Source organism: Perna viridis, chromosome 10 (genome assembly GCF_037379345.1).
Source record: "Perna viridis isolate PV_CMFRI_1.1 ecotype Kerala chromosome 10, ASM3737934v1, whole genome shotgun sequence".
NCBI classification, from domain to species: domain Eukaryota; kingdom Metazoa; phylum Mollusca; class Bivalvia; order Mytilida; family Mytilidae; genus Perna; species Perna viridis.
The window spans coordinates 25,951,516-25,971,534 of record NC_142454.1 but is presented as its reverse complement, the minus strand read 5'-3'; the positions used below and the strand labels follow the sequence as shown (position 1 = coordinate 25,971,534).

The following is a 20,019-nucleotide window of genomic DNA, read 5'->3' as shown; positions in this document are numbered from 1 at the left end:
CCAAGTGATGTTCAAAAAAAGGGAATGAGACGTGTGGAAAGAAAAATGGGTCGATGGAAAATGACAATTAGGCATTTTGTAAAGAGGGGGCGGGTCAACTGAAAGCTTGGAAGTATAAGGGACTCTTCGTAATGAACTCACATGCATGGATAATATTTTCAATTAGAAGTACGAGTGTATGAGTATTATCAACATTATCTACCTAATAATTGTAGCGATGATGTAGATGCGTATTATCAATAATGATTTATATCTTATGCGTGGAAAAATATCATGCAAGCAAATTTCCGTTATGTTTTGTTTTAGACGTTTTCATATCCTGAACCTAACATCTTAAGTAACAGTCTTTTTAAGAATCATGCAAATCTGAAAAATGTGATACACCCAAAAAAGGCTACATATTTTTATTTTTGTAATTAAGTTGTTTTATGGGTCTATACTATGAAATGTGTAATTATTCATTCAAATCTACCTTCTCTTAGGAGATTAGCGACATTGAAAATCCAATAGATTCTATTGTATTTGGGTGTCATTTACAGAGTTATTGCCCTAAATTTTGAAATCTACAGGGCATTCTATATAATTTTTATCTCCTTAGAGTACAGGTTATATGAAAAAAACACATGTTTATTTCTGTTCACTATGACATTTCAAACAAAATATCAAAAATAAAAATATGTAGGCTTTTTACCCATGAATCACATTTTGCATGATCCTTAGCTGGAGTGCTACTTAATGTAACTACAACGAACCTGGCAGGAATATATATATAATGAACTCTATTCAGAATAAATGATAGTCTATCTTACATATCAAGGAAGTGGTTGGTAGATAGGGTAACGCTTGCTTCTATTCACTGGAGTAGAATGTTCAATTTGTTTAATTATTATCTCTATATTGAGACGTAGATATTAAGCACGTAAACTTCTTACACACAAATATGATCTAAACTGTTGTACTTATTTTAAATGAGATCCATTATGTCAATACACATTGAATTTTCGCATTTTTAACATCTAAGAAATATAAAGTCGTATATCAATTTTTCGAAACATTGACCTTTGAAACGTTATGCAAAGTTTATATAATTTACTCAAGCAGCAACACAATATCCAAGAGTGGGTATAACCATCAACTTTACACATTTGATTACAATTCATTTGAAATAAAAGTCATTACAGAAATACACGACGCAACAGGATTGGCTGGAATGAATAACATATCATACAACTATTTTTATACTTATTACATAATTCCAAAATACACAAAGCTTGCATTTAACATGTCTTATTTCGTTTTTCAATTAATCTACTAGCATATACCTTTGTGATGCCTTAACTACAATGGTCTTCCTGCAAGAAATGTTCTTTAAGTTGACGACCATAAAACAAAAGTTGTATGGTCGTAATCATGAACTCGTGGATCGTTACGTTGTAACCACCTGCGCCATGAAAACTGATTCGTCGTGTCATAGTTTTCCTTTCCTCTTTTGACTACCCCGACTTGACTTTGTATGAGCAACTCGGCGGATGTTTCAAGAAAAGCAGTGGACGCTTACCCTACCGGTGAACCTGGTTTATGCTCCCAGTTTTTAGTGGTGTCCAAGTTGCTCAATTACTTTTGTTACTTTGTATGTATTATTTTAGTTACGTATTTTCTTTGTTGTATATGTCTGTTCTCCATATCTGGTCCTTGTCCCTGGATTACATTCTTTTTATTGCCGCTAGAACCTTGGTTCTCTTGATTACTCTTTTATAATCTTATTTAATTTCATGATTTATATAAAAAATAACCAAGACTTTAGCCAAAATCAAACGAATGTAATCCAGGGACAAAGACAAGACATTGAAAACAGACACACTCAACAAGGAACATAAAGTTTCGTGGTCATCGTTTTCTTTAGTGAGCAAGTGAGTCGATATGCATTGTTAACCTTCTGATAAGTACTTGTGATGTAAGTTGTGGTCGATATTACAGACGACTTAGAATTCTCATTCCAAGGTTTTTCTAATACCTGCTTCAAAACGTTTGATTGCGTATAAGTCAATATTACGTTTGACTTAAGTTTCTTATTTCTTTTGTTTGCCCCGGACTTGACTTTTTATAATCAGCTCTGCGGCTGTTTCTAGAAAAGAAGAATACGCTTACCCTACCGGTGCACCTGGTCCATGATCCCAACTTTTTGTGGAATTCGAGTTGCTTATCTATTTTTCTTGCTTTGTAGGTATCACTTTGGTCATTTTACGTTCTTTGTTGTGTGGGTCTGTTGGTCTAAGTCCATGAATTACATTATGTTGATTTCCGCTAGAATCTTGGTTTCCCTGATTATTCTTTATAATAACTAGTATTTAGTGATATAAGACAGTTTTACCCACCTTCCAAGTAACGTTTATATTCTTTCTTGCAGGACAAAACAAAGAATATGCAAATACTCCATAGGAAGTGGGATTAATGTTAATCATTTTCGTCTTTTTGATTTGATTGAAAAACAATTTGAAAACGTATAAAAACTACCTGTGTAATGTCCCATTTCTGACGTCATATTAAACTAAGGCTATTTGAATCTATTCTACTGATGCGAAAGACATAACGTTAAGTGAGACTCCTTCAGATACACATGCGATTGAAACGTATTCAAATTTTAAACGAGATGTTAAACTAAGTTTTTAACAACTACTTTGAAAATCAGCAGGGTTCGAAATTTGATTTAACGGGCTGCGTTTCTGTAGTACATTGATAATGGTGATACATTCAAATGCACTGATTTGAGAATTAAACTCTAATCATATGTGTATAAGACACTTCGTTATACGTTTACGTTGGACCGGGTAAGACCTTCAAATTGTACTCAAAGGTAAGAAAAACCTCAATACAAATTCGAAAGAATTTACAACATTCTATGCAAACCTGTTTATAGTAAGGTTAAGATTTTTTTGCAATAACAATATTAATTAGATCACATACATAATTATATATGCAGCTGTTTCTTACAAATATACAATTTTTAAATAAGGCCATATTTCATGGAATAAAGAATTTATGAACTTACAGTAATATTATTTTCTATATAAATTGTTATAGAAATACCATAAAACGCGTTATCATAAGATTTTAAAATATTGTGCCAAGAACCTGGCCCCATCTAGATATTAAAGTAGACATCAGGCACTGTAGATGTAAACGTGTTATATTGCCTTCGATCGATACTTTTAATTAAAATCAACAAATCATAATTTCATTGTTAGTGTACTATGTCCGATTTTATAAGCAATTTCATTACCGATTTTCTCAAAAAGATTATATTAAACAATACTGTGAAAGTACTTTAATTCGTGGATACCAATTTTCGTGGATTATGGAAAAAACGTAAGTTCGTGGATTCTTAATTGAACTCGTGGTTTTGAAGTTTTCAGTATACACATCAGTGGGAATCCATTATTAGTCGGGAATCAAATTTTGCGGTTTGACCTACCAATGCAAACAACGAAAATTGGTACCCCACGAACAATAGTACTTTCACAGTATATGTTTCCATTTGATTTGTTTCGATCTAATTGGAGTGAAAGATAATCATATGAAAATCGCCAATTTGAGTAACACGGTCTTGCATATGGACGTTCGTGATCGCGGGCAAACGATTTGGTATTTAATCTGTAATTACTTGCCCGAATAAAATATTTCATGTTTATTCTAACTATCCCTCCAGGAAAGTCTCCAAATGATCGCTATGTTGAACGAAAAACGTTAAAAATCTAGTAACAGAGATGATTGCTTCTTTTATTGAAAGGGAAATGGAAAATTTGTTGGACGTCTATATTTAATTTTTTGAGTATTACGTGTTTAGATTAAGTCACGCAAGACAGATAATACACCTTGGACTTCTGTGAAAATGCATAAGAAACACTAGCCATAAACAAATTAAGTAGATTGTTTTATGTTTCTTCGACACATTAAAGAATAATAAGTTGTTATATCATATATTTAGATAAAAATATACCTTTTTTGAATATGCATTATAAGAGTTTGTTTAAACCCTATATAGTTTACTCTATATCACCCCTGGACCTATATCGCATTACCTATATCGCACCCCGTCACTGACCATACTTGGAGTGTAGTTGAAATATACGATATAATGCATACGACATGTCAAAATCTGTATCACATGTAGTATCAACCCCCGACCTAGAATTTAAGTGATATAGTAGTCTCGGGTGATACCGCATGTGATACGGATTTTCACATGTAATATTCAGTATATAAAAAATGATAAACGGACAACTGCAGCAATGTTTTTTTTTTTTTTTTTTTTTTTTTTTTTTTTTTTTTTTTTTTCTTTTTTATTTCAATTTCAAAATACGTGAATAGTATAAGCTAATTTTAATACGGATGGATGTTTCTTCATCCAATCAAAAGGTTATAAACTTGAATATTGAATTATTACCCATCAGCTGTTGGGTTCAAAACATGACGTTTTCAACAACATTTGGTTTAAAACATCTATTCATGAAAGGTTAATGCTTAAAATATTGTGTTGATGTATATTGAATGGAGGCTGTGTTGTATTTTAATGATATGTAATATCTTTATTGATATATGATACTATGGATTTCGGTTATTTGTCAACCCTAGGGATTACGCACAATCATACAATGAAATGTTTGCCATTATAAAGAACTAGTCAAGTGTTTATATTAAATTGTGAATTGAATTCTATAGACTTAGTGTAAAATAAAATTTTGGCCTAATCCTTCAATAAAAATCAAAACTCGTATTCATGCTCGAGAAGAATTTAATGCTGATATTGTACCCTTTTTATGACATATTTATCACTGACATTTGTCCAGCCGATTCATATTAACATGTATGAATAAGTAAGAATTGAGGTCAACTTAGACATCAATGGAATTATATTCACCATCCCCTAATGTACATCGTACCGGGCTTTATGATAGAAATGACATTTTCCTTAAGTTTTTATTTTATCTTGTGGACTACTGATCTTTCCTCTTTCTTGGATTGTAACTTCAAATATTTGTATACTTTTTTATTGTGTGTATTTTTGTTGCGTGTGTGTTCAGTTGAAGTTTTTTGTTTGATTTTCGGAGTTTGTTGTGAAATTGTTGGATTGTTTTCTTTAGGTTATATTTTTTTAAGTATAATGTTTTGTTTTATTTGTTGTTACATCACTCATGGTTGACAATTTATTAACAAGACATCTGAGAAACTTCTTGCTTTATTAATCAAAGGAATCATGGTAGAAAAACAAATTCACAAATTCACATCTTATGAAGTCTTAGTGATTTAAATATTGATTACTGTAAAGTTTATTATGTAATACCGTTAAGAGCATTGATTTAAAATTTTCAATATTTATTTAGGAAAGGTCTATCGCAACAAAATCCCGGGAGGCCAATAACTAGGCTCATCAAAGCACAGACACTAAATCACTTGTTCCATGTACCATCTTTAAGTTTGTTTATGGTAATTAAGATACAGGTTTCATTTATATAAGGAAATGATGAAGCAGGTTTAAAACACAAAGATTGCCAATTTTAACAAAAAATGAATTAAATGATCTCCAACAACCATGGATAGCAAAGAGTAATGAAGGGAACCAATGTTATAGCGGTAATTAATAGAATGTATTCCAGGGACAAAGACCAGACATGGAAAACAGACATACACAACAAAGAACATAAAGCAACTAAAATCATACATACAAAATAACAAAAGCAAATGAGCAACTCGGACACCACTAAAAACTGGGAGCATGGGGTGCTTCGGCAGGGTAACATGAAATTTGTCAAAATTGGTGAGTTATTTTCATAAGACCATTCATATCAATTCCACTGCATTTTGAAACATTGTAAATTAAAACTTACTGAACTAAACAATCTGCAGCCTAATTGAAATTATATTGACAGTTGTCAATGTACGTTATAAATCAATTACATTAGTTGATTTTGTAATTGTAATCAGATGAGGAAAAAGAGTGTTACCCATTCCTTTAAAAGAAACATCATTATGAAGCATATACTGTCTTTTCTATCCCTGTCAAAGACAGAAAACAAAGAAACACCATCAATGAAAAGCATTTTTTATCATTTTAATATTTTATTTTTGATACTGATGACGAAGACTTGAATGAATAGTGAACTTTCACTTAAAATGGTAAAACTTTCTAAACATAACCCCTTTTGAATCGATAATTGAAGGTTGCCGTTTTACACAGGTTTGAAATGCATTTAAATAACCCAAAAAAATTTTAAAAGTGTTTGGTTCAAACAAATTTTATGTTTTATTATTAATGATTTGTGGTTTTCGGACTTGGTTTGAGACAATTTTCTATGTTTTTGGTTAAGACAAGTTTCAATTTTACAGTGTCTGGTTTAGACAGGTTTCACTTAGTTTGTTTCATTGTATAGTGTCTTATCAAGTTAAGCTATTAACCCCTGACTGCAACGATTCCTGGGAACTTTTGTGTCTTACATAGACTAATGATTTGTCAATATTTACGGAATATCTCGCTGAGTTTATTTGAAGGAAATTGATCATGTCTGTATGAAATTGTTGTAATAATTTTATTACAAGATATAACAATTGAATTTTATGAAGGATTCGAGGCACAAATTGCATTAAATTGTTGCAATAAAAAGGAAAATCTATACGTCATCGACCACATGGATTTTATAGCATTGGTAAATGTTTGTAGATTTATACCCATTATGGTTTTGATTGAACAATTCAGGTTTTGGTTCTCTCAAAGAAATACTTTCAGATGTTGATACAATAAGCAGTACAGAAAATGAAACATTTAACTTAATAGCAATTACAAAGAACAAAAAGCATTATTGATTATCAGTTGCTGCTTTATTTAAAGCGTTTTTTAGTTTCAAATGTACGTTTCCACTTTATGCTTGGTCCAAATAAGGAAAGTTACAGTATATTTTTACTGTGTTCAAAACTTTCAAACTCGAACAACCACGTACGGTCTACGTGGTCATGTTTTATATAGTAGCTTTCCAAATTGCGATCATGCAAAATGTAATTCATGGCTGGAAATACTACAATTTTTAATTTTATTATTGTTTTAAACAGAAAATAACATGTGACTATTCATATAATCCTTGTTCTTTGGAAATAAAAATCATGCAAAATGTAATTCATGGCTGGAAAGACTACACAAAACATGTCCATGTCGCTGTACAAAAAAACATGTTCTATATAATGAACCAAATTAAACCAAAATATTATATACTAGTGAACAGTTGTGCTGTTAAAGGAGTGTCATAAATAAAACATCTGAATTAAAAAGTCAAAACCATAGAATAATTTATATTCAGTTTTTAAAATTAAGGATTCGTTAATCTATCAACGGTTTCATCAATATTCAAAACTTTAAGGCCTGGTGAACTTAACTCTGTTTTGTGAATATCTAGAAATTGTGATTCACAGTCAAAAACATGGATATGTTGATCATCGTGTAACAGGTTTTTGTAAGTGTTTATGATATGTAAAATTTACCAATAATGTTTTTCTTAGATATGAAAATCAATAAAAAAATAATTTAATTTCTTGAAATCAATTAAATGTCAAAAGCTTAAAGATAAAAATCCTTCATTTAAAAAATCTCATTCTTCAGTTTCTTACGGAAAGTAATACACAATTTATTGAATGAAAGTGAATGAAGTGGCTGTGCTGTAAGCTTCGTCTAATGTCAGATTTAGTCATGAATGATACGCCGGAAATTTATTTTAAAAGAATTTGAATTTATTGTTTATAACTACATTTCTGCGTTTTTTCTCAGAATCGATGGGACGGAATAACATAATGCATCATTAAATCAGGCCAGTAGCCCATCAAAGTACCGGACATAAAATTCCAGATTTGGTTTTACCAAACATATCTTATTTCCCTGAACAATGTACTAATCGAAGTAAGTTTGCCTTATCCTATATCGATCATTGCAATTGGTGAAACAAATCTATGGCTATTTTCTCCCTAATGGACAAACAATACTGTATATTCTTAATAGCCACTCTTAACGCGATTATTTCAAATATCAGTTCGGAAGGCCGTCTGTGTATGTATAATATTATGGATACACATATGTGGCTAGTTTTGTTTTATTGATATTGTTGCCTTTTATCTTTATCCTTACTGTTTATTTTTGTAAATCACATTTATTTTCTTCTTTTTTAGGTATGTAACACCACGTTTACTGTTTTATTATATTGAAAGAGTAGTCGGGGGAACCAAGGTTATAGCGGTAATCAAAAGAATGTAATCCAGGGAGAAAGACCAGACATGGAAAACAGACATACACAACAAAGAACATAAAGTAGCCAAAATCATGCATACTAAGTAACAAAAACAAATGAGCAACTCGGACTCTACTAAAAACTGGGAGCATGGACCAGGTGCATCGGTAGGGTAAGCGTCCTCTGATTTTCTAGAAACACCCGCCAAGTCACTACCTATTTCTATAATTAAGACAGTTATATAATTATTTTTATTTCGAGGCAATGCAATTTTATGCTTTCAAGTTTGCCGAAATTTGATAGTTTGCATTTTGGTGAGAAAGAATCTGCCATTTTCGAAATAGCATTTTTCTTGTTCAAGGCAGTAGACCTAACACAACTCTTACAAATCAATGGAATGTTTGTGTTCAACATTTTGCATCAATTGTATGTAAGCATCAAAGTAACTTGGATTGATTTCATTCTGTTTTCAAATGGTAGCTTGATGAAATTGAATATGATACAAACATATCACTGATTTCAAGAGTTATGTCCCTTACCCTAAGTCTACTTTCTATTGCTGACATTCTGATGAACACAAAACAAACAGCGACAAAGAGCTTCAATCGCATGTTACATTTCTTAACTTTTGATTTTCATTTTTTTTTAATTTATAGAATATGTCTAAGACTTGAGTTAAATATTTTTTGTCAGCGAGTTGAGGAAGATATTAATGGATGTTATGTACAATTGTATGAAACGATAATATTGTCTGACTGTCAATATAAATATCATGGTAGACGAATGAGTTTGATGTAATAAACTGCAAAGATTATATGACGGATAACGCTTCAAGCAGGACATGCTTACCCCTCAGGAGCACACAATGTCACTCCTTTTTTTTATTATTATTATTATTCAGTCGTCGAATTCAAGACTTTACAATTTCTTTAGAGTTATGGAATAAAACTGGAAACAAACATGTCCTAGAAAACGACTTTAAACTTAACGACTTGTACTCCTGTTACTGTCTTCTACATGTAATTATTTTATTCGTAAAGCAATCCATTTCCATTGACAAAATAAAGTGATGTTTTCTCATTTTTTTTCAACTGTTAATTGAGTAACTTTTCTGTACTGATTGGACTACACATATATATCTGTTTTTTTTTTTGTTCGCTCGTTAGACAATCTGCGTATTTAAAATGCAAATCAATAAGATTTTAGTAAAGAATCAGCAGCCCGACATACATTGGCTAATACACCATGCACTCAATATATGATACATGTTGATGCTGTTTGATTGAACCTTAGCCTGATCTTAAGTGAAGTCTATATTGACCAAATCCTTTTGGACTTTTAAGGGAGTGGGTTCAGAAAATATCAAAATCAGCCCAAAAATAAATTTGAAAATTGCAAATTACACTAGTAGAATATGATCCTTCATTAAAAACAAAGTTTCATTGCTGTTAATACATGTGTTGCACCAACATTGTAGATGATAATAAAGCAAAATTGGTCAAATTGTTTTAAAATATCTTATCTCATGAGAAATTTTAGAAAGTAGAAAACAAAGATAACATTTGTCGAACACTTTAATATTTATACACAAATAGCCTTCTGTACCATCAGAACTCCTGACCAAAAAGAATGTTTTGTTCATAGGTTGCGCTCTATATTTTTGGATTAAAATACTAACCCTAATCCTCTCATTTTTGTGAACATTCTTTGCAAGCTGTGTAGAATCAGAGTTTTGTGCCCTCCTTGTGATGAAATTATGATACAACAGCTAGTATGTTTCTGTATATTAGTATTCAGATGATATTTAAGCTTGAAAATAGGCAAATCGAAAAACTGGAAACTTTGGCAAAATAGTAGGCCTTAAATTAGTATACGTGAATCACACCCATTGTTCGATTTAGACAGGTGTTTGGTGTTCTAAGGTCATAAATAAACCTGATATAAAGGGACTATAAAGCACTGCCCTATAATGGAAGTAAACCTAAGGTAAGGGATATAACTCTTGAAATAAGCGATATGTTTGTATCATATTCAATTTCACAAAAGCCTATTAAGCTTTCATTTAAACAGAATGAACTCAGTCCACGTTACTTTGATGCTTACATGAATTTGGTGTAAAATGCTGAAAAGAAACGTTCCAATGATTTGTAAGAGTTGTGTCCCTTACCTTAGGTCTACCTCTTTAAGACATGGCTTGGAAAATGCAAGGTTCGATTTAAACAGTATTCACTGTATCTGTTTATCAGGAGGATAATTTATAACATACATCGAATGGTCCACTATGTATTCCCTTAGGCATTAATGTGGCGACACATGTTACGAAATCACAGTCCTATTGTAAATTATGTCCTGGTATAATGATCGATAACATGACATCTGGAAGTCTAGCATTTCGATTACGAAACGATAAATAAGTCTTTAAATTCATGAGAACAAATTTGTCTGTGAATAAATTTTGAATTAAGCTTATTTTGGAACCTCTTTTTAACATGTTTTGGTCTACTTGTCTTTGATGTCGTGTGATTTATATCGGATTTCTAAGTGATTATTTTATGTAGCATTTGACCAAATTTCTTTCACTTGACATTTCCCTGTCTTTCTAATTTTATCATTAATTACAAAATGAAAACAAACAATGAGTTCTAACGTTGCTCTATTGTATGCTGTAACAAGTTAACACATAGGCTTAAACTGATAAAATGAAATGCTCAAATTTGATCGTTTATCAATTTACAGACTAACTGCACGTCACTGGTCAATATGACAGTAAACAGTGATGGTTGGAAAAATGGTGGTCGGTTGATGAGTTGAAAATGACTTTATTCTATTTAAATGGAGACGTCATTTGTGATTGACGGAACGAACGTTGTCTTTATAATTTTTTTTATTTCTTTTTAGTTAAACAAACAATAGCAAGAGAAACATAATATCAAACAAAATATGATCCACATATTTTTAGATGACATATATCATTCCAGAGAAAGAGCTTTTAATGTCCTTTCCTGTGTGACAGCTATGTTTTGAACATATATTGAAATATCTGTTAATATTTCTTTTCGGTCATTGACTATTTCTTTGTTTTCTTTCATAAACACCTTTATTGCATGCATAAAAGTGTAACATGTTGCAAGTATATACACTTTATGTTATTGATACTAATACATGAGCTGACCAAAGGTGAAGTACGATTTACAAGTAAGAGAAATGATTTACAGTAAAAACGGTAAGAATAACATTATTTGTTCGATTTATAACTTTTTGTCAATGTTTTTTAGAATGAAACATTTTGCGTGATAGGATAGAAGTAAAAAAAGAGAATCGTTACAATGTATTAAGTATTGATATCAAACTAAATATATTACATAATGGTGAAACGCGTACAATAATTTGGTTCAGTATGCATATTTGGTTGATTTTCTACAGAAACAATATTCCTTACTGCTGTGCCGTTTACTTGTTACATAAAAAATATTTGATTTATACATGTTTGTGTTTTGTTTGATTGTTTTTTTTCGAGATATTTATGTTTTAAATAATGATTTAGAATGGGAATTTAGTAACAACGCGTATGTATGTACTCAATGAATTTTCCTGCTTTAAACTGCTTACAGGGAACTATTTCACTGTTGGTTGAGAGCTTTGTGTGTGTGTTGTTTTTTTTCAAATTCATCAAAAGTACTCGTAAATTTTAAATCAATAATAAGCAAAAACAAAAACAAAAATACCAACTTGAAATATCACTATTCCAAAAGTATAAGATTTACAGAATTATAATATTATAATTCATATTATAATATTACATGCGACGTTAATCGTGATTTAAACATTGTTCCATCACTATCCTTAAAGTTAAGTGTTGTGAACAACAGATATTGACATTTTTGGAATAAAGTGACAAATTATCTCCAAACCTGCTAATATATAAAACCAATTAAAACAATTATTTTTAGTATATTGGTACAATAACATTTATCTGTATTTGTCATTTTCCATCGATATTGTATTCAGTAATAAATTGAATCGAGCAGTCATTTTATAATACACAATGTCTAAAATGAAACTCTATTGCACACTTGTAATGAAAAGGAGGCACACATTTTCCATTATAACTGGTAAGAACAAGTTTTGATTTCATTTATTCATCAAGTCGTCGTCAGATTTTTTTACTTTGTTTCAGCGACGACACCTTATAGAGTTTTACACCATGTACCGTCAGAAGATATATGCATATGGTTCTGACGGTACATGGTGTAGGACTCGGTAATATTTTAGAACTACAGTGCAGTTAAAATAATGTTTAATCATAGGTTAGCATTTTAAAAATTTGTTTGATTTTTTGAGTGATGAGACTACCTATAACACTTGGTCATATACTTATATATCAAAACAAACTATGGACTTCAGGAAACTTAATGCATGTAAGGTGTTCACAATAGTTATATGTGGTTTTAGATTTGTTATTTAACTTAAGTATTAGCAGTATTTACTTAGTGTGGTGTGTTAGAAAGTATAAATATATTTGAGTACATGTTTTTAATGTTTGAAATTATCTTTCATTAACTGTCTTTAATCGTACCTTGCAATCAAATTTAAAGAGAATGGACATGGTGAGTAAGTCAAAAAGACAACAACCCCACCGAAATGTAAAATTCCCAGCTCAAGGCCACCCATCGGTCTTCAGGAAAAACATGACACCTCTTTCAATGTCTTTCAAACTAAACTTAACAAAACAGTCCATTCATCAGAATTAAGAGACATAATCTATAACAAAACCGCAATGACTTCGTAAAATTCTGATGTTGCAATATCTGAAAACAGCTTTAACGTCAAGAAAATGTCTAACACGCCTTAGAATAACAAGCGATGTCGACTTATATTTGTCTAGATGATAATTAAAAATTTAAACTATGTTTTTCGCTTAAATTTAAGGAAATCATAAAAGTCAAATATAGATGTTTTGGTCATAAATTAGAGTTCCATTAGCAACAAGTGCTTGGCTTTTCCTGTATCAGGAACATGACGTACATGCTTGCCGTTTATTTTTGTGCTGTGTATATTTTTGAAAGATTTATTGTATTTACATGCAGAAATTTTGACAAACATGATTCCTCAAAAAGACCAATTCATATGCACATTTTTATGTAGCTTAAAGATTATTTCAATTACTCGTGTATTACGACTCTTATCACTCTCATTTAAATTCGTATTCGAACATTCATTTTTTCTTTTTTTTTTTTTGCTAAGGTATTTTGAGAATTTAGAGATACCCGCTCTTTGAAGCACACTACAATGCCGTAAAAGGGGAAAACAAACGGCAAAAAAGACGTATAAACATAAAACAGACAACTAGTTCTACATATGTATTCATTCATTATCGTTACAAATAAAATTGGAAGATTGAAAGGAAGTATGCACAGTGTAAATCAAGGGAACCAAGGTTATAGCGGTAATTAAAAGAATGCAATCCAGGGACAAAGACCTGACATAGAAAACAGACACACACACAACAAAAAATATACAGTAACTAAAATCATACATACAAAGTAACAAAAGCAAATGAGCAACTAGGACTCCACTGGGAGCATGGACCAGGTGCACCGGTAGGGTAAGCGTCCTCTGCTTTTCTAGAAACACCCGCCGAGTTGCTCATAAAAAGTCAAAAAAGCACTTAAAATGTATTTATAAAATGTCTAGGCATCGTGTATATTACACCAATATTCTCTTCAATGACGATTATTTTGCTCTACCCAAAGCCTATGTAATTGTCGGGCATTTACAACGACTATCCCACATTTAAGACATAAAGATCTAACGTCAGTGCTAATTATTGACATTCCTTTAGCAAACGGTCTAAAATTATATCTAGATTTAAAAATCAAAACAAAGGCAACGACTCTGTAAATAAATGACAATGTGACTAATCTGTTCTGTATGTCAGAGATTGTTTCCAATTTACTTGCATAACTCCTGGCAAATAGTATACCATCTTCATACACAAACTTTTCCTTTATTTTTCTTATTATAACATTGGTTTGATAGTTATTCTTGGTGAATATAAAAACGAGCACCAACGACACTAATGTGTTCTTTGTATCAAAGTATCTAACTACTTGAATGGCTCTAGATGACTTGTATGTTATCTATAGTGTTAATCCCTCGATATTAATACACTTACCATTCCCGATTAGTTGAACCAGTAGTACATCAAAATATCTATGAACGGATAAAATAATCATGTAGCAATGACACTAAGACGATATGTCAATTTAACTAATCGGTTCTTTGTTGTAAAACCCCTGACCTTTTAGGGGTCTTTACGTAATGAAATTACATCTCACAGCAGACCAATTACTTGCAAATGTAGTGCATCTAAGCTTGATATACTTAATAAAATAACAAATCAATGTGACAGAGTGCTATCCACCAGGGGTTAGGCCTTCAATGCATTGCTTAAGATCTGTATGGTTTACGATAGATTAAAGGTTTGATACAAATGGACTATTACGGCTATTTCATTTCTCCGGAGTTCTGGGCTATGTAACTGAAAAGATCATGAAATTTCCTTACGCTTAATTTGTTTTGAGTGACAAGATGAAATCCTTTGTAGTCGCCCATATATCACCATGGGAACAGCAAATGTAAATATAGATGAAATTAACGTTTTTGTTCTTCATGGTTATTAATTTAGGTTTTAATTATTGGGCTTAAGTTCTTTGAACAGAGATTTTGATTAGGAAAATTGATTTTAGCATAATTTTCAGACAAACTTTATGGTTTAGAAGTATGTCATTCTTATTTTGCGAAATAGCTATATTAATTTAAAATATCTTATTAGTGTCAAAGATGATTACACACATCATTCGGTGCATGCATTTGACTTAGCTGAATAAATCTGCTGTTTTTGTACTACTGCAACGGAGATATTAATACGAGTAACATGCTTTGGGACACAATTCTTGGTAACAAACATACATTGTAATATGTAAATTATCTTTCGTCGATAATCAGCGTTTATGGTATTCTTTAGAAGCATCTGTATAAAACATGGACTGTAAGCCTCATATACGAAAGAGGTACAATAAAAGAACTATTCTTCTACCACTTTCGTCAACCACCGTCATGACTTTTTTATGAGCACTTTCCGTTGTTTCTAATTTTGCGTAAGGAATTTTAATTATCTTTAGTAGAAAAGCTGAGGACGCTTACCCTACCAGTCACATAGCCTGGTCGGTGCTTCCAGTTTTAGTGAAGTCCAAGTTGCTCGTTTACTTTTGTTTCTTTGTACGTATCATTTTGGGTTTTTTTATGTTCTTTGTCGTCTGGGTGTGTTTTCCTTGGCTGATTTTTATCCTTGGATGACATTCTATTGATTTCCGTTACAATCTAGGTTCCGTTGATTACTCTTTCTTGTGGAAAGTTTCAAATTTAAACTTCGTTGAACCAACGAAATATCACCAGACCACAAAGAATAAGTTCTTTACATAGTGAAGAATCTATATATTGCCATTTCTGGACTTTCTAAACGGTAAATAATGTGTCAACATAAAACAAAGCAGTGGGCGTAGCATAATATTTGTTGTTTCCAAAAAATCGTCAACTATTTTATATCACAAATGCATCCTTTCTCACAATTGAATGTTTGAATGTTGGTTTTTGTTTAGTTCAACGGTTAAAGGGAAATAACTTACACAGAAAACATTAAAATTAATTGAAATAGGTAGTTAATTCTTTCATTTGTGCCAAATTTTGTTGCTTTCTTAGGGAACTTTAAGATAATTTTCTGAGCCATCAATCGTCGAATTAAAGAATTTTTGTACTATTTGACATATATATGATATAGCCATTACTTTGGAATAAAATATTCCGTGGAAAAAAATTAACCGTGTTCCACTAATTCATATGAACTACCTGGTTTCTACATGAACAGATTCTAAGTTATATCTTGGCAACGACCAATATGCAGCAATCACATGTTTTAAGTTTATGTATTTGTAAGAATCAGACAAAATGGGAACAATCAGAAACATGCATGTCAAAATCCCACCAATCTGACAATATTTCAATCAAGGATGATTCCTCTATTTGAAAAAGACCATTATTTGATTTCTGTATCAGAAAGTTTTCAATAGAAAAATGAGGTTTTTGACATAGTTACCTGCCTTTGAAAAATTCATTGTCAGTGTATTTCAATGAAATTATAACTCAATGCACCAACATGATATAGAATATCGTGTCTATTTCCTTGATTCTGATGGCGCAAATGGTCAAATCAAACTTTCAAAATGGTGTTTTTTTTTATGCCATGTTTCACCCAGTGCCTGATTCTGACAGTTAAAAGACTAAGATTATGACAGCGCTATATTGTACATTATGTGAATAATTTATATGTTTAAATATATGATAACCAAGATTTTGCTCTACCTTGGTGTATCCATCTGCACCATGAAAACTGATTTATTCAACGGGTCATAGTTTTCCTTTCCTCGTTTGTCTACCCCGGACTTGACTTTTTATGAGCAACTCGGCGGGTGTTTCTAGAAAAGCAGAGGACGCTTACCCTGCCGGTGTACCTGGTCCATGCTCCCAGTTTTTAGTGGAGTCCGAATTGCTCATTTGCTTTTGTTACTTTGTATGTATGATTTTAGTTACTTTGTGTTCTTCGTTGTGTATGTCTGTTTTCCATGTCTGGTCTTTGTCCCTGGATTGCACTCTTTTAATTACAGCTATAACCTTGGTTCCCTTGATTACTCTTTGAAATATGGCACAAGATAGGTTTTACTTCAGTACATTTGTATCTTAGTACTCACTAGAATTTGTTTAAGTAGCACTCCAGATAAGAATCATGCAAAATGTGATTCATGGGTAAAAAGCCTTCATATTTTTATTTTTTATATTTTGTTTGAATTGCCATAATAAACAGAAATTAACATTAAGTTTTTCATATAACCCGTGTTCTTAGGAGATAAAAATTGTATAGAATGCCCTGTAGATTTCAAAATTAAGGGAGATAACCCTGTAAATGATACCCAAATACAATAGAATCTATTGGATTTTCAATGTCGATTATCTCCTTAGAGAAGGCTGATTTGAATGAATAATTACACATTTCATAGTATAGACCCATAAAACAACTTAATTACAAAAATAAAAATATGTAAAAAAAAGCATGATTCTTACAAAGACAGTTAACCTCGAATCTTAATGAAACGAAGTAAAAAACTAATCTAGAAAAATAGCAATTAAACATTTTTTGAATATTGTTATTGGATTATTAATGTCATAAGATAATGTTAAAATATCTTTTCAGCAAACTATCATGAACATCTAGAATGACATCATCGAAACAACCAACAAATGATAAGTTGACGATAACGATTCGAAAACCAGCGGAAACAGATTTAGATGTAATAGAAAACGGTGGATTAAGTCCAGTGTTATCAGTAAGAACAGAAGATGACGCATGCTCAGAAATAATACGAATAGATCCTCAAACTCCTGAGGAAAGACCAACAGCACTTGTGAGATTTGTCAGAACATTTCAGGTGAGTAGCCAAACGATGTAGTTGAACTGGCAGTTGTCCTCTGAAACATAAAGTATTATTAACATTTTGAACATATGTAGTTCTTTCCTATGTTAACTAAATAATAGTATAGATAGATAAATTGATATTTTACAGAGTAGATCAATCTTTAAAATATTTAACAAGAATGTTGTAATTAATGGTAAACTTTACGAAGTTACAGAAACTTGCATAATCAAATTTTAAATTGTCCTGAGCAACATAAGGTGTGCTTCACGTTGTCTAACGATTTACATTAGTCAGTGTAATCATGTGAACTTTTTAAAGGACGATCATGTGTACTTATACACAAGAACAATATGCTGTCATGTGATTATTGAATTTATGACTGATTACAATTACAATTTATTGAACTCGTAATCACAAATCAGAGGGACATATAAAATAATTTACACCATCTTTTCGAAACCCGACAGGGTAGTCAATGACGTTAAAATCTCCGTCAATCTGACTTGTTACAGTTATTTTAAATTGAAATGGTGTGTCACACCATGTTTTAACCTCTAGTTTCAATAGTGACGGTACAAATTCCCTATGTTCATGACCAAATTTGATTTAGACAGGTTTTACTCTTTATTGATGGTGTTTATCCGACCAACTATATTAATGTAATAGAGTGTAACATGAATATCATAAACATATGATTTACTTAGTCAGACATGTGTGAAGCTTACATGTTAATTCTTGTGTCTAAAGCTTTTCATTGACTACTTTTGTGAGTTATATTGTTGACGTTGTATCAAAAATATCTTGCAGTTTTCTTTTCATATGTTATGGTCGTAAATAAAAAAAGTGAAGCATGTCTAAACCCAACCATGACAAAATCCGGAAACATGTCTAAACAAGACAATTCTTACTAGCTAAAGTGTAATTCAAGCCTTTGAAATCCGAACATCTGTCTTAACTGAACATATTTTAAGGTTCAAAAGGGTTTCGATTTAGGTCTGATTAAATACGTGCTGATGTATATTTGGCGTCGTTTTTTTTTTTCAACTTTTTTTTTTTTTGCTCCGCAAAGGTCGGTCAACTAGCCGTTTGTTTAGTTAATCGGTGAAAGAATTTGGCTTGCAATCACTTTATAATCTGGTCAGTATTCAAAATTTGACTTCAGTGTACACATTTGTATTGATTGTATACTGCATCAAATTTTCAATTTGTATTTATTAAAGATGAAAATCACGCATTTTTATTGGAGAAAGATATATGGTTAAAATTCGAAAAATTATGTTTTCTTTGATCATGAAAGTCAAACAAATCTGGGAGTCCATTTGTTTTGTTCAATTCATATTTATAATACAAATATTGTAGAATTTGTGAGACATATTCATTGCTCAAATTTGTTTATAAATAATTTCTCTAATGTTTAATTTTTATTGATGTCAACAAGAAATTTCAGATGCCAAATTTTATCATTTTCTAATATTTAACACAGTTTATTTGTATCTTTTTGTATTAATATTATTATTTTTATCTTTTAAATATTGCCACGTATGACTTATCTTTTTTTTAATCTAATGCGACCTCATTTCAGCTTAAAACAGAATAAGAAGCTTAACATTGATTTTGATGAAGCTATTGTTTCAATGTGTACGCATAATATTCATAACTTTGAATATTAGTATTTATAGTAGTGGTATCCCTTCACGTAATTGTCGCAATATGGTTAACCCGAAATACAGTAAATAACGATTGTGTAATTGCCAGGAGGTTTATACTATGTAAGTCTTCGTAAGAATCAGGCAAAATGGGAAAAATTAGAAATATGCATGTAAATGCCATGTAGTACTGATATGACAGTATATTGTTCCTCTATTTGAAAAGACCACTATTTTATCTCTGTATTGACGGATTTGTTCACAATGTTTTCAATAGAATGATACAAAAGTGAGTTTTTAGACAGAGTTATATGTCCTTGAAATGTTCAGCTTCAGTGCATTTTGATGAAATTTTAACTAAATTTACCTAACTGATAAAGGAAATCTTGTCTGTTTGCTTTATTCTGATGGTGCAAATAGCCAACTTACATTTTCAGAGTGGTCTTGTTTTTTTTCATACCGCGATTCATCCACTGCCTGATTCTAACGGAGAATGACACTTAACTGAGTATGATATCAATTTCCTGTAGATGTCTGTGTATGTGGATTTAGTATTTAGTTCCAAAGATTGCATCCCAA

At 31.3% G+C, this 20,019-nt stretch overlaps 1 protein-coding gene across 3 annotated transcripts in view; it reads left to right on the top strand.

Annotated features, from left to right (window-relative positions):
* Nucleotides 1–20,019, top strand: part of LOC148605150 (cyclic nucleotide-gated channel alpha-3-like) — a 67,663-nt gene that overhangs the window by 11,357 nt on the left and 36,287 nt on the right. For 2 of the 3 annotated variants that reach the window (XM_088548904.1, XM_088548903.1), the window contains exon 2: nt 17,572–17,806. In XM_088548904.1, the coding sequence (XP_088405030.1) occupies nt 17,594–17,806 (213 nt within the window). In that variant the 5' untranslated portion in view covers nt 17,572–17,593. Of the gene's footprint in view, nt 1–11,054; nt 11,488–17,571; nt 17,807–20,019 lie in introns of those variants that run through there. The other variant, XM_088548902.1, reaches the window with a different exon arrangement.